At 34.9% G+C, this 15383-nt stretch overlaps 1 protein-coding gene across 1 annotated transcript; it reads right to left on the minus strand.

The window, feature by feature from the left end:
• Window positions 1-2988: 2988 nt before the first annotated feature.
• Window positions 2989-10370, minus strand: LOC121266402 (external alternative NAD(P)H-ubiquinone oxidoreductase B2, mitochondrial). Its single transcript, XM_041170218.1, has 10 exons — window positions 10116-10370; window positions 8932-9205; window positions 7591-7797; window positions 7065-7315; window positions 5300-5519; window positions 5064-5168; window positions 4210-4482; window positions 3993-4114; window positions 3520-3639; window positions 2989-3393 (listed from the first exon to the last, which is right to left on the minus strand). Exons 1-10 carry the CDS (start codon window positions 10202-10204, stop codon window positions 3306-3308), a joined length of 1749 nt encoding a protein of 582 aa, XP_041026152.1. The 5' UTR covers window positions 10205-10370; the 3' UTR covers window positions 2989-3305.
• Window positions 10371-15383: the final 5013 nt, after the last annotated feature.

Below are 15383 nucleotides of genomic sequence, written 5' to 3' on the forward strand. Positions count from 1 at the left end.
TTGGGGCTGTTTTAATGCAAGAAGGTAGACCCTTGGCTTATATGAGTAAGGCTCTAAAAGGGAAGGCGTTTCTGCTGTCCACTTATGAAAAAGAATTGTTTGCCTTAGTTACAATAGTGCAGCGTTGGAGGCCTTACTTATTGGGTCAGTCCTTTGTTGTTAAGACTGACCAGCAGGCTTTGAAGTTCTTGCTTGAACAGAAGGTGGGTATGGTTGCACAACAGAAATGGATTACGAAGCTTATGGGGTTTGATTTCTGTATTGAATATAAAAAAGGGGAAAGAAAATAAGGTCGTTGATGCTCTTTTGAGGAAAATGGAAGGAAATGAAGAGGGAGAAGGTTGCTTAGCCTTGATAACCTTTCCCACAGTTGAATGGATTGAGGAATTAAAAAATAGTTATAAAGCTTCAGCTGAGATGGCTGATTTGCTGGATAAACTGCAGTACAACATTTCAGTCCCTCCTGGTTATACTTTCCAGCAAGGGATTATTCTTAAGAAGGACAGGATTGTGTTAGTTCCGGATTCCACTTTTAAAAACAAGGTGTTGGATTATCTACATGTGGACCCGCAGGCTGGTCATATAGGTTTTTTAAAAACCTATCAATGAGCTAAGCGAGAATTCTTTTGGAAGGGAATGAAAAATGACATCAAAAGGAAGATAAGGGAGTGTGATGTTTTTCAGGTGAACAAGAGTGAAACAGTGGCCCCACCAGGTCTACTATAACCTTTACCAATTCCCAACCAAGCATGGTCTGATATTTCCTTAGATTTTATCGAAGGGCTACCATTATCTAATGGAGTTAGTGTCATATTAGTGGTAGTGGATCGCTACACTAAGTATGGTCATTTTCTTGCTTTATCACACCCTTACATTGTCCAAGGAGTTGCTCAGATATTCATGGATTAGGTATTCAAGCTGCATGGACTTCCTAAATCGATAGTTTCAGACCGTGACCCAATGTTTTTAAGTTCTTTTTGGAAGGGCTTATTTGAATTACAGGGATCTACTCCAAGTTTTAGCTCAGCCTACCACCCTCAGTCTAATGGACAGATTGAGGCTCTTAATAAGTGTCTAGAAACTTATCTACGTTGTTACACAGGCACTAAACAAAAACAATGGAGTAAATGGCTTCCTTTGGCAGAATATAGCTACAACAGTTCTTATTATACTTTAACAAAAATCTCACATTTCGAAGCACTGTATGGGTATCCTCCCCCTCGTCTATTGTCATATATACCAGGTACTTCAGCTACAGAGGCAGTGGATCAATTCCTGAAAACAAGAGAACAGATCAAGGAGCTGTTAAAGGCAAATCTCGAGTGGGCTCAAAACCGTATGAAATTTTTTGCAAATCAAAGGAGAATCGAAAGAAGTTTCAAGATTGGAGAGTGGGTGTGCTTACATTTGCATCATATTAACACCATTACAGCATCCCATTCCATTTCCATCATTTACATATATCTAGATTCATAACACATATATGACTCCTAAAACAAAAAATAACAAGGATGAGGGTATATGGATCCCACATTATTTGAGAGGAAAAAATTCTTACTCTTTATAATGATTATGGTGCTCCAATTGTACCATTTAACCAATCTTTTTAAAATATAGTTTAGATGTTGCTTGGGCCTTTGTTACAATCAAGATTCTAATTTAAAATGAACAACTTTCATGAACCACTAAATTAAATGGTAGTATATTCCATACGTTTTTACTTGGGGTTCGATGCCCCTGCTAAACTAATTCCTAAGTGAGAAACAACTAAAGTTTTGTTTGAATTCAAAAATCATTTTAACTCATCTCATCTTATTATTATAACTTTCCTAAACTTTCAAATAAAATATAATAAATAATTCAACTTTTTCAAATCTCAAAATAAAAATAATATTAAAACGTTATATTCTAACAATATTTTATTCAATTTTCAACTCTAATAATCTCATCTTATCTCAACTCAACTCACTATCAAAAAGATGTTCAAGGTTTGCTATTTACCCATGCGCTTAACACGGTATCACAACAAATTTATTTGTCGTTTGTTCATAATTTTCTCAACAAAAGTAAATGAGTAGTAAAAGTGAGATGATCCTTCTAGCCATATTTAGTTGATCACTACGCCGGTCAAAATGTATTTAAAAAAAAATATTTAATTATAAAAAATAAATTTATAAATTAATATAATTTAATGTGATATGATAATTGTAAAACTACTTTTATTATAAAGTAAATATAACATATAATTTGTGAGTTTATTTTTATAGAATCATTTTATCGAGAAAATATTGGGCTCAACATTCGTATACGTTAGCATCTATGAATTATACTCTACTTCCATCTTGAACGAATTTGGAATTCATACAACGCAACTTTGAAACGATAACGTAGGTACATATATTATATTATGTTTGGAGTTTTGAAAACTATTATTAAACGTTAAATGAATGTGTTGATTCAATTCTTATGCAACGCAAATGTCTATATCATTTTGGTGCTACCTAGTTCCCAAAGACATTTATCTAAACAGAGAGGTGTATAAATTGTAACCTTTCATACATAAAGATATAACAGAAGTTAAGTTCCTTTTTGTAAGGCTTTCTCCAAAAAGTAATATAAAGTGCCCTTTACGGGTGTAAGAAGATCTGTGAAAAGCTAGTATTAAGAAAGCTCGAGAAGAAGAGAAAGCTAGTATTTGTTCTATTCCTCTCCCATGTTTTCCCCTCATTGTCCTGATGAAAATTTCCAATTCCTATGTTTGTCCGGTTTACTACCTTGTGGTGATACACTTGTTGGAACATGTAACCAATAGATTTTGTATCAGTGCTTGGCGAAGGTAAGTGTTAGGGCAGAAAGTTGAAAACAAAAGGAGAGAGTTCAAAGAAGAAATATGACCAGCACAAGCAGTGTAAACTGGAGCAGTGTTCAAGTCCCCATCTTTCCAAATGACAATTTAGGTACCAACTTGTCTCACTCTAAGGGAAGATGTTAAAGAACAAAGAAAAGCTTTCGCACCCCTGACACGGGTGACTAATCATGTAGCTCAATTGTCGAACAAAAGTTTAGCTGCAAAATACGCTAGTAGAATTGGACAAATTAAAATTTAAAACCCACTTACAGTAACTTGCAACGAGGGCTTATTTGTTTATTCAACAGAACAGATGAACTAATCAAATTTTGAACCAAAATTTTCGTACATTTTGAGATGAGAAGTTAAAAAAAAAAAAAAAACAAAAAAACCAGGAAATAAAGTAAGCGCCGCAATTTGCAATTGGAAACTCTTTAGTATGAGTTAGTTGCTTGCCTCATATCCGACTCGAGTCCCTCCCAAAAATAAAACGCCTTGTCCAGTCAGTTACCACCAATATCCTGTTGCGCCAGCTGACTTGCTTGCTGAAGGTTGACAAAAAGAAAGTATCAGGGGACCAATCAAGTGCTGATAAATTGAACTCCGATATAGTTTTTGATATTATGGTGTATCGTACCACAAAATATGGAGGGAAGAAGAATCAAGATTACCTTGCATAAACCGAGTACCAAAGCCACTGGCTGCTTTGTCCAATGGATACCCAATCCCCAGGCAGTTGTGCTGCTGTTTGCTCTCCTCCCAAAGGAGCAAACTGTCCAAGATGCTTGTACCTTTAAGACAGATCAACCACATAGTAAATGAGTTTAGACACTCACTTTCTGGTTTTACATCTCTGAAATACCATTAGTACACTATTTTAGAGTTAAAAAGAAAAACTCTATTTGCAAACCCTTTATTGACACACTCAATACACCATGATATGGGAGTCTTCCACATCAACTAGTTATGGTGTTTTTTTACTTTATTTGCAAACCCTTTAGTAATGGTGTTTTTCGACTTTTTTCTCTTACCTATAATTGGCACATCAACTTGTCAGTAGCATAAGTCAAGATAAAATACCTCTCAATCCTATACAGATTCACTCGATAGATAGATGGTTTGAAATAGTAATTGAACTTTGTACCTAAAGGGATGAAAGCGATGGCGGCCTGTTCCCCTGAACCTGAGAGGACCCTCAGGATATTTTTCACACTCTTCCATACGGTTAAAACAGTTCGCAAGGTAGGTACCCTGCTGAGCCGCAACCTGAATTGTCATTTCAGAAGCATACAAGACACACATAAGTTTACATGCCTCCAACATAATTAAAAGGACATGACTATAGTAAAATAACATGGTACCTGAGCTGTAGCTGGAAGATTTTTCATCTGAGAATCCACTTGGGAAAGAGTGGATTTAAGGTCTTCAATATTCAGTTCGATGGATTCTTTTGCAACATCCCCTTTGGATTCCTTTAAAAGATCAACTATATTGCGCATCTGCTTTTTCTTCAAATAAAGCTCCATTTGAGGGTATCTTTCACAGATGTCATCGATGACTTCTTGGAGTTCTTTAACTGTAAGGGTTCCCGAATTGTCCTTGTCTGCCTTACTAAATATTGATGAAATATCTTCCTAAAAATCAAATTACTAATTAGAAAAGGAGAACATAATTAGTAACCATGCAGATGCCTGAATGGGAAAGATGCATATTGGACTCACCATTACTACCCAACATTGGTGACTGTAATTTTTCATTATTAACTGACTTATTGAAGCTGAGATTTAAACCACTCTGCCATTACTTAAAGTGCAAATGTTGGATAGTGCCAGTGCCATATCAAGAGCAAAAATGGAAGGGACTGGGAACTGGCATTTGCCAGCAAGTATGCTTAGGAAACTTGATAAAACAAAAATGCCTGTGTTTCATGATTCTCTTTTGCCAGATGTTTTTTCTTTAAAATAGAGAAATAATTTAGTTGTTATCTACCAGACTACCAATAGTCAAGTTAGTCACGCCCACACTATCAATCTTTTCTAGTAAGAATGAAGAAGAATACAAATGGGACAAGATTGATGTGCCACATTTGCAGCACTAAGATTCTTGCCATAATAAGTTTGTATTAAACATTGACATCGTAGGGGGAAATATCTACCGATTTAAAATTTAATTTGTTGTGTGAATATGCAGTAGAAAAGTTAAAAAGTAGGGGTACCATGATTTTTCGCTGATTTATAGTGGCACAATCACCAAGTGCATATACACTGTCACATCCTTCAACTCGCAGCCATTCATCAGTTGCTAATACACGCCTATTACCCTGTTTAAAGGAACTCACATTTGTTAATGGAAGCAATAAACATAAGTAAAAGGATCAATGCAGTAGATCAAATAGAAAAACCAGTAATCAATATAAAGCAGAACTTTAAAATTTTCAGAGGTGAAACATACCTGACCAATTTGCTTCATAAAATCCATAATGACAGGTCGAGTTCCAATGCCAGTTGACCAGACAGCCATTCCATATGGCAGGGAAGAAATTTCCCCAGTTTTCAGTTCTTTAGTAGAGATTTCCTTTTCAGATACTTTTACAACCATTGATCCTGTCTTCACATCGATACCCTCTCTTTTGAACTTCTCTTCAGCAAAAGCTGTGATTCTTTTGTCAAACCTGTAAAGGAATGAGAAAACTCAACTGACAAGATGCAACTCCCCATCAAGCCTACATTCAAAGGGTGTATTGAGTGCAAGTCCCACATTAGCTCCCAACCAAATGGAACTTGGCTATATAATTATTACAAGGACCTCCAATTGCAACCCTAATTAGTCTTTTTGGGAGTATAAGCCCAGCTTTGTATTAGACCTTCCTTGGGCCAATGGAAAATGGTATCAGAGCCAACCGAGAAATTTCATGTGGGCTGGAAACTTAGTGAGACATAGACCTTGGCAAGGACATCAGAGATTTGAGTGAGGGCGGTTCTAATGCCCCACTAAGTTGCACATTGGTTTTTAGCAGGTGGAGTTGGGCATTATAATAATTTCAAGCTCCATTCGTAATATTGACAAGTCTTTGTCTTTAAGCATAAGTCCATATATGACTTGCAAATGTAGAAGATGGTCAAACATCAACTTGGCTATAAAGAGAGATCTAGAGACTAGCAGTCTATAATTCCACTATTAACTAGCAGTCATATTTTGAGCATGATGACGGGTCTCCTTCCAAGATGCATGTTCATTGCAAATGTTTCAAGTTAAATTAAATTCATCACTAAAATGTTACACTCTCACCTTCTCCTTTTTCGAACTTCTATAAGCTTCTTGACATTGTATTCTCTTCACATTATACAAGTTCAGTAGTTTCTAGATGCTAGCACACAAACTTCACATAATCCCCTAATTTATGCTCATAATATGCAAGGAAAGGCTTCTGAAAAGCCTTACCAATTAATGTTCTCGACTTTTTCTCCTTTTTATTCAAAATAGAGTATCACACAAGCAATCTAAATTTTGCATACTCCTTAATTATTACAGTTCTATAGCTTACAGTAATAGGTATATTTGCAATATTTTGTACCATAATATAGAAAATAATTTATCTAAAGATCCTAAGGGTCCGTTTGGATTAGAATATCTCAGTATATTTGTGAATAGTAGTGAATTGGTTTGAGTTAAGATATTTTATTAGGTTCTGAGAAATGAGGGAGAAGAAGTTGAATAAAAATATTATAAAGTTCAAAAATTGTTAGAATATAATTTTTTAATATAATTTTTATTTTGAAATTTGAAAAAGTAGTATTGTTTTTTGTGCTTTGTTTGGGAGTTTGGGAAAATTGTAATGATTAGGTGATGATTAGATGAAAAAGTTGAAGATTTGAAATTGAAAGTATGAAGAAAATGTCTAAGAATACTTTAGAACAGTTGTGTTGCCAAACAGACCCTAAATCTACTTGGACTGGATTTCATTCTCGACTCAAGGACCTCTTCAGACTGACCAAGTGAATAGTTTTTTTCAGGAATTATACATTCAACGCAGGCTGCAAACCATTATGAACATGGCCTCCTATAGATGTTGACTCTAATGATGGTAAAGATTTCCATGTCTGACTCAGCAAAATTGAACTAGACAAACAAAATAGCTTAAGATGACTACGCACCATGAACAGTAAATAACGAGTTCCAGATAAATGACAAAGGCTTTAAAGTGGCACATCCTTACATATTGAGAATGTGGTCTCCAGCCTCAAGAAGTGTTATTTTGACCAGGCCTTTGACCCCAGGATATAGTTTCACTAAATCCTCATTGACAAAATCATGAAGCTCTGCAGAAAACTCCACGCCAGTTGGGCCACCACCAACAACAGCAAAATGAAGAATTCTCTTCCTCTCTTCATCACTTACGGTCGGTAGGCTTGCTTTTTCAAAGCAGTCGATAACCGCTCTTCTGATATTCTGAGCATCTTCAACTTCCTGCACCAAGATGTACAATTTTCTAAGATGAACAAGGAACAACAGACAAGCCCACACTCCAAAGATTCTGTTCCCATCACAGGAGTTCCTAAAGAAATAAATCATTTCCCATCCTTTTCTTTTTCCTTTTCCTTTCTCTCTTTTTTTTTTTTTTTTGGAGGGGGGGGGGGGGGGGGGGGGGGGGGAAGGCAAGGGATATATCTGAAAAACGAATAAAAGACGAAAAGACGGGAACATGCCAAACATAACCAAAACAAGGTTGCCAAGGGCATTACCTTCAAGAAATGGCAATTCTCTTCCACACCAGGAGTATTGAAAGTATTAACACGGGCTCCAGTGGCTATTACAAGGTAGTCATAGTCCACAACAAATTCTTCTTTCCCATTGAAATTTTTGTTTTGAGAAGATCGACAATAGATTTTCTTGTTTTTTGCATCAATCTCATAACACTCTGCTTCCTGGAACTGAACATCTACATTTTTCTGCTTGAGGGAAAAAAAAAAAAGGTAAACATTGTCCAATTACACACATCATCTTGTGATGACAAAACCTACTAGTATGTTGAAAAGGGTAACCATGCAGCAGCAAAAAGATACCAGCCATAAAAGTTAAAATTCATATGATCACATAGTCTCATTGTAATAAATAATGGAAGTACATGTTCCACACCCCAAACTATCAAAACTAAAACATTACACCCTTCAACTACCACAAACTGAAAAATAGTACCCTCATCCCATTCTAACACCTAAGATGGAAAAGAAATAACAGATGTGATAAAATCTCAAAAGGTCAAATCATAATGGAGGGAACACATTGTAAGTTATTGATAATTTGAGGGGCCAATGTATCAGTTTTGGTTGTTTACGATGCAAACTGTAAACACATATTAGTTAATGGGTGGAATGTATATCTTCTCCCAATATATAATATGTTCCCAAAATTACTGGATCAGTCAAGTTCCTTGCCAAAATCTATATCCACTGCTGATACTCGAGTAATGTGTTTACAAACCTAGCATAAAGTAACGAGTCATTTTTTCCTGGTCTCATTTTCACTTGTCTTATTTCATATTATGGGTTTCTCAAAGGTTGCTACAAACTATTTTCTGAAAGTTCTCTCTTTTTGGCTCATTTCCTTCCCCTTCTCTTTGCATATGGTATAACACATGCAACTATATACAAACAACATGTTTATGCAGCTTGACATCTTAAATATGTAGTCTGTACATAATCAGTATCAGTATAGCAGTTACAGAGCAAATTATTGATGTAGCCTTTACAAACAGAAAGCATAAAATGACTAATTCATCAACAGAGACATTTAACCCGCAGCAAGATGACCTTCGCAAATTCACAGCTTTCAAAGCATATGGGAAATTGTAAAGAATTTTATTTATCCTCTTTCATTTTGTTTATACATATTAACCTGTGTGGACTTTTCCATCACCAAAAATCTCAACTGCTCATTTAGTTCTTACACCAAGACATTGTAACATCTCAATCTGTAATTTTTCACTGTTTTTTCACCAACTAGTTCTTGCCACCGTTTAAAAAGAACTGCATGCTATGTTACCAAAGCTAACTATATAATCTATGTGATTTACTTTTCATTACCTTTCGAACAATGTTGCGAATCGGCTCAACAATGCTGCGAGCTTCCACTGTACCACATGTCACACTTGGTAGCAGAGGGGTGAATGCAAAATAATTACGAGGTGATACCACTTGTACCTCATATGAGGGGTTCTTCAGATTCTTCAAGAAACTCGTTCCAGCCCAACCAGTTCCAAGCACCACCACCTTTTTCTTGTACTCTGATTGAGAGGATGCAACGGCGTGTGCCCCATTAGTTGGGTTTGCCTCAGCATAAGCCACCAGTCCCCCACCACTGGAACAAAAAGCAACAGACCCAAGCCAAACAACATGAAAAATCATAACAAAAATTCCAATATCATGTTATAGCAGTTTAATTAAGAAATGAGCAATGGTACTATGTTCTGGAAAGAAATTAGAATTGGTGGAGAAACGATCATTTAACCTTTCAAAAAAACAGAGGTGTCAGAAGGGATTTCAACAAAAGATTCACAAAATATGTTATGTTGTTTCACAATCTTGTAGCAGTCGAGACACTATTGTTCTATCAATTTTTTATCAACATAATTATCATTGTGAATAAAAAAGGGCAAACAACTTGAAAGAAAAAAGAAACAAGTGAAAGGGACCATATTGATAAAAAAAATTTGTTGAACAACCAATACTGAGGTTTACTTGATTATGAAAAGGGACCATATAATAACATCGATACGTGCAATGTTTAGAGCATCCTTAAGACGGATCTACAGGAGATGATGCAGTAGTAAGAAAGCAATATTTTAAGATCACCATGTCGGCAAAAGTCATATTCCTCTAACTTCAACTAGTAGATCTAATTCTCTAAAAGTTACCCGTCGAATCGCTTAACAAAAATAAGATAATCAGATTCCAGAAACTTCAAAAAGAATTTGGAACGCCGCAGAGTATATCGAGTTCATGATGAGAACGTTACCGATGGAATCATAGCTTCCTAAAACCACAATACAACTAAAACAATATAACCGCCAATAATTGTTGCCAGATCATCCATGTTCTTCAGACTTTTAGACACGTCTGAATCGAGAAATAACTAACCGTTGGAACCAAAATCAAACGAAACCATTTTCCAAAACAAAACGCATATAGAATCCAATCCAGAACTAAAACGTACAAAGATTACAAGGATGAAGAAGATGAAATATGAAACAAAGAGAGAGGCAGAGTACCTGACGGTGAAGAGAACGAGAAGCTTAGAGAGCGAAGGATAGTCATGGAAAGCTGTTGAAACTCTCTCATAGAAAGTGAGCGTCCGCATTTCTCGCCAAAGATCTGTATCCGGAAAGAGAGAAGAATGCAAGAGAGAGGAATGGGAGGCAGTTTTAGAGAGAGAGGAGACGCGGCGTTGCTTCTTAAATATAAATAGGTAGCGTTTGGTCAGAGAGAAGAATGAAAAAGGGCCAAAAAAAAAGGAAGGAGAAGAAATCCGGGGAGGTGGGAGAGATCACGTTCAGTCATGGAAAGATGGTTCCAGTTTTTTCCGGGAATTGCCTTCCTTGACTTGACGCGCAAGGCAATGGCGGCACGTGTTTTACCGAGGGGCTCCGAATTTGACACGTCTGGTTCCGCGGATACATTTGCAAGCAAATCTACATTCTCGCTGTAATAAATACGATATATAAGGCATCCAGTAAAATTGGAGTGCTACACGTAAAAAATTATGGTACTTATTAAATAAAATCTTCAAGAATTTGTTGTCGATTTATAATGGAAGCATTCGGACAACTAAGCTAAGAAATTTCTTTAGTGAATATTTAAGATTAATAAAAAAATCCAAGTGGATCCTTAAGGTTTTAGAGTAAAAAATATATATATATATATATATATTTTATAACCTTTTCCAAAAAGGAAAATATTTTATTACCATGTTCTTAACCTAAATTCATTAACTAATAAGCAATCAATCTTCTAACAAGCCTAATTTATAAGTCATTTATTTACGTTAAAGTAGTTAACTTTTCTTATTTAGAGTAATGTTATTCTGTCTCTTCAATTTGTCCATTTATTTTGATTCCTCATACATTTAATTTTTTTTTTAAAAAAAAAATTCTTAATAGTTAAGGACATAACTATTATTGTAATTGTATTTTTTTATTTTTTTAAAAAAATTAAATATGTTTAAAAAATGTTTAAAATAAAAAAAATAAAAAAAAAGTTCAACTTACACCATGTGGCACAAAGAGTGGGCGGTGGCAAGTAGCACCACTTTTTTTTTTTTTAAAATAAATATGTATAAAAAAATGTATCAAATCAGGAATATAAAAAGATGAGTAGATCATCTGTAGATGTCTAAACAAGACTTTTCATGCAATCAACAGTACTATATATTAAAAGAAAATTTGAAAAGAAAAAAAAAAAAAAAAAAAGGCCGACAAATTTCCTTTGGACTACACATTGTTGTTGTTTTTATTAATAATTTGGTGAGTTTTTTGCAATTAAATATATATGGTTTCATAGTTGACAACCGGACTGTAACGTGTGATTGTACTTTTTAATTTCTCTCAAGTTAATAAAGACAATACTTTACTTTATTTTAGCCAAAATACTCCAACTAAGATTCGGGATTGTATCTTAGGAGTATGGAATGTGGCGAGAGCTATAACCCATGGTAAGTATTTGGGTTTGTCTTCTTTTATTCGTTGATCAAAGAGACGTGTTTTCAATGATATAGAGGATTGAGTATAGAAGAAACTATAAGGGTAGAAAAAGAAAATTTTGTCAAAGTCGGGAAAGGATATTTTAATTAAAGCAATAGCTCAATCTATTACGGTATACTATATGAGTTGTTTTAAACTAACCATCTGGCTTATGTAAGAACTTAGAGAGTGGGGTCAAAAGTTAAATGAAAGATCATTGGATCAGTTGGGATAACTTTTGTAAATCTAAGGCCTGGTTTAGTTATCCAAATGAGATAAACTCATATTCTCATCTCAATATAATCATTACAGCTTTTTTAAACTTCTATATAAAATATAATAAAAAATTAAATATTTTCAAATTTCAAAACAAAAATTATATTACAAATTATATTCTAACAATATTTTATTCAACTTTTGATTGTTATCTCTTCTCTTCTCATCTCATTTCATCTGTATAACCAAATGAGGCCTAAGTTTGTTGGGGTAATAGGTTTTCATTGTTTGGAGGATTTCAATTTAGTTTTATTAGCAAAACAAGGTCAAAGATTGCTTCAACATCCAAACTCTTTGTTTTTATAAGGTTTTTAAAGTAGAGTATTTTCCTCATTCTTCTTTCCTTAATTCTACATTGGGTAGTCATCCTCCATATGCTTGCAGATGGATAAGCCAAGCTGCTAAGTGGATTCTACATAAAGGTTGAAAATGGCGAGTTGGGACTCGTCAAGAGATTAAAATTTAGAAGGATCGTTGACTTCACAATGTATTACCTTTTAATGTTGGGGTGATTTGGCTTATGATGCAAGAGTGAGTGAATTAATTGATATGGAAGTATTTCGGTGGGATTAGGTAAAACTGTCCATGAATCTCTTTGTTAATGCCTAAAAATAGCACAACAAGCCGGAAGGGAAGAAAAATTTATTCTTGGCCCACTAAAGTTGTTTCAGCCTCGAACAATGCTATATGGAGCCCCTGGCGATGGTCTGGTGCGACTGTATAACATCGGTCATGTGTACATACATGACAGTGAGCAATAAATAAATGCAGAGAAAATAAAGAAAGGATATTCACATAGTCGCCAAGAAAAAGACTTATAGTTGAGAGTAATTCACAAACCATTGTAAATATGTAGAATGATGATGAGAAGAATCTGTCAAGATAAAGGGATATTCTCACTAGTATTAGGAGTTCTTCTATAGGATTGCAAACTGTTGAATTTCGTTATACCCCTCGTGAAGCAAATTCTGTAGCACATACATTGGCTAGATTTTGTAATCAAATGAAGGATACTAGATCATTGTGGCATTCCATTCCAAAAATTGGTCAAGCAAGGTTGGAGGATATTGCAAAGAATTTATAAGTCTAAATATTTTTCTAATGGATCATTTTTCCTTTTTAAATTAGGCTCACATCCTTCTTATGCATGGAGAGTGATTTTTGAGGCAAATGAATGGTTGTTGGCAGGATGTCGATGGGGAGTTGGGACTGGAGAGAACATAAAAATCTTGAAAAATTCTTGGGTACGAGGCCATCAAGTTATACAACCAGAGATGGACGGGGTTTTGATAATTGTTGTTTAAGAGAATGCTACAGTTGATAGTCTTATTGATCAGGATACCAGAACATGGAAGGTTGATTAGGTAAGAGCTCACTTCAATCCAATGGTGGCTGATAACATTCTTAAGATTAGGTTGTCATTTAGTCAATATGTGGATAAGTGGATCTGGACAAAAGATTTAAGTAGAAGCTTCACTGTCAAAAGTGCATATCAAATGATTCAGAATTTAAGTTCAAGTTGTGATCGGGAAAGCTCAATATTCATGCAAGACAATAGACTTAGGAAAAGACTGTGGCAGATGCAAGTTCTTAGCAAGATCAAAACTTTTGTATGGAAAGCTTGTAATGATATTTTGCCAACTATTACTAATCTGAGAAAGAAAAAGATAGAAGTGGTTAATGGCTACTGTTTTTGTTAAGATGCCAGGGAGGATGTTACACATGCATTGCTATTTTGCTCACATGTTCGAGTAGTTTGGCAAAAATTTGTACTACTACTGCTACAAATTCAACCTGATAGGAGTTTCATGGATATTGTGAGATTTGTTTTGATCCAAGGTACTGAGGAAGATTTTACAATGTTGTTTGTGCTAAGCTGGGGTATTTGGTTTAGGTGAAATAAGATGCAAATGGAGAAGATTTTAATTGATTCGTTGGAGGCAGCTACTATGCATTTTCTCTTCATATGGCTTTTAATGAGATAAGCGCATCAACTTCTACTGATATTAGGAAGGTGTGTAAATGGCAGTCACCTCCAAGGGGTTTTCTAAAACTTAATATTGATGGGGCAATTTTTTCAAATATGAGGAAAGCAGGTATTGGTTTGGTTTTAAGAGATGATTGAGGCAAGGTGGTTATGGTAGCAAGTAAACTAGAAGTTGAAGATGTTGAAGCTGCTACAGTCGAGTTGCTTGCTGTGTTTAGAAGATTGCATCTTTGTATTCCTCTTGGCATCCCCAAGCTTATTATTGAATTTGATTGCCTACTCTTGGTATAGGAACTACAGTCTTATCATGATTCTTTCTCACCTAATGGCAACTTGATCAAGGAGGCAAAAGGCTGGATACAATATTTCCAACCAAGAGATTAAAATTGAGCATGTTAGTCAAATGGGGAATGGAGTAGCTCATAGGCTAGCCCGATATGCTTATAATATTATTGATATTCAAATGTGTTGGGAACATGTCTCTAGTTTTGTTGATCATGCTCTTTGATTTGATATGAATGCTATGTAATGTTTTATCGTTTTAATGAATGGTTGATTATACAAAAAAAAAAAAAAAATGTGTATTTAATTGTACTTGTCTTATTGTAATAGAATATGAATGAAATTGTTTCAGTTATAAAAATTTTTTAAAAAAAAAAAAGAGAGAAAAAAAAAAGAACTTATTACGGCTTTGTTTGACAAACAAATACACCTCAAATTTTTTTCATATTTCATTTCTAAATATACGAAATTCAAAAACATCTTCAAATCTTTTTTAAAAATTTCAAGATACTTTCAGCTTTTTCAATTAAAATAATATTAAAAAATTTACATACCATTTTGAAAATAAAGTAGTATAAAAATTTTATATTGTATCCATAAAAAGTGTGCAAGATGGAAATTAACCTCACTTGAACCATAGGATCTTCTAGTTAAAAAATATGATCACGTGTAAAACAAAAGGAATAAGATGTGGAGACGGCAGGAAGTTAGTTGGAAACATCATCGCGTGTAACAACCTAATTAAAGCGAAGTTTTGACATTTGAGGATGCCATAACATGTGGAGAAAAGGGTTGCGACCTTGATTTCTAGAAAGCTAGTCTGTTGGGTCTAGACTCGGGACAGCCTGGCCTTGCCCCCTTCCTTTGACATTTTCCTCAAGATCATGACGTGGCACTTGACTTGGGCCACATGTCATTACACTTCCCGAGGTTCCCGTCACCACAATTAAAATTGGTCTACTTTCTAACAACTCATACAAAACAACGCGAATAATGTCTTCTTATCGAGCCGAGATTCGCACATTATTTTCGTATAGGAAACGCGATACTTGAAAAACATGTAAAGCTTTTTTTTTTTTTTTGGATATAAAAAAGATGTAAAGCTGAAGCAATATGTAAAACGCCTTTTCTCCATACGGCTCTAACCGCACTAAGCATTAAAGTCTAATTTGCTTGTACTACACACAACAGAAATAATGGCAAGCTTTTTTGTGATTCGGCTCCAACAAACTTCGTTTTTCCTTTTTTGTTCCTGT

The sequence above is a fragment of the Juglans microcarpa x Juglans regia genome, chromosome 5D, assembly GCF_004785595.1.
Source record: "Juglans microcarpa x Juglans regia isolate MS1-56 chromosome 5D, Jm3101_v1.0, whole genome shotgun sequence".
NCBI classification, from domain to species: domain Eukaryota; kingdom Viridiplantae; phylum Streptophyta; class Magnoliopsida; order Fagales; family Juglandaceae; genus Juglans; species Juglans microcarpa x Juglans regia.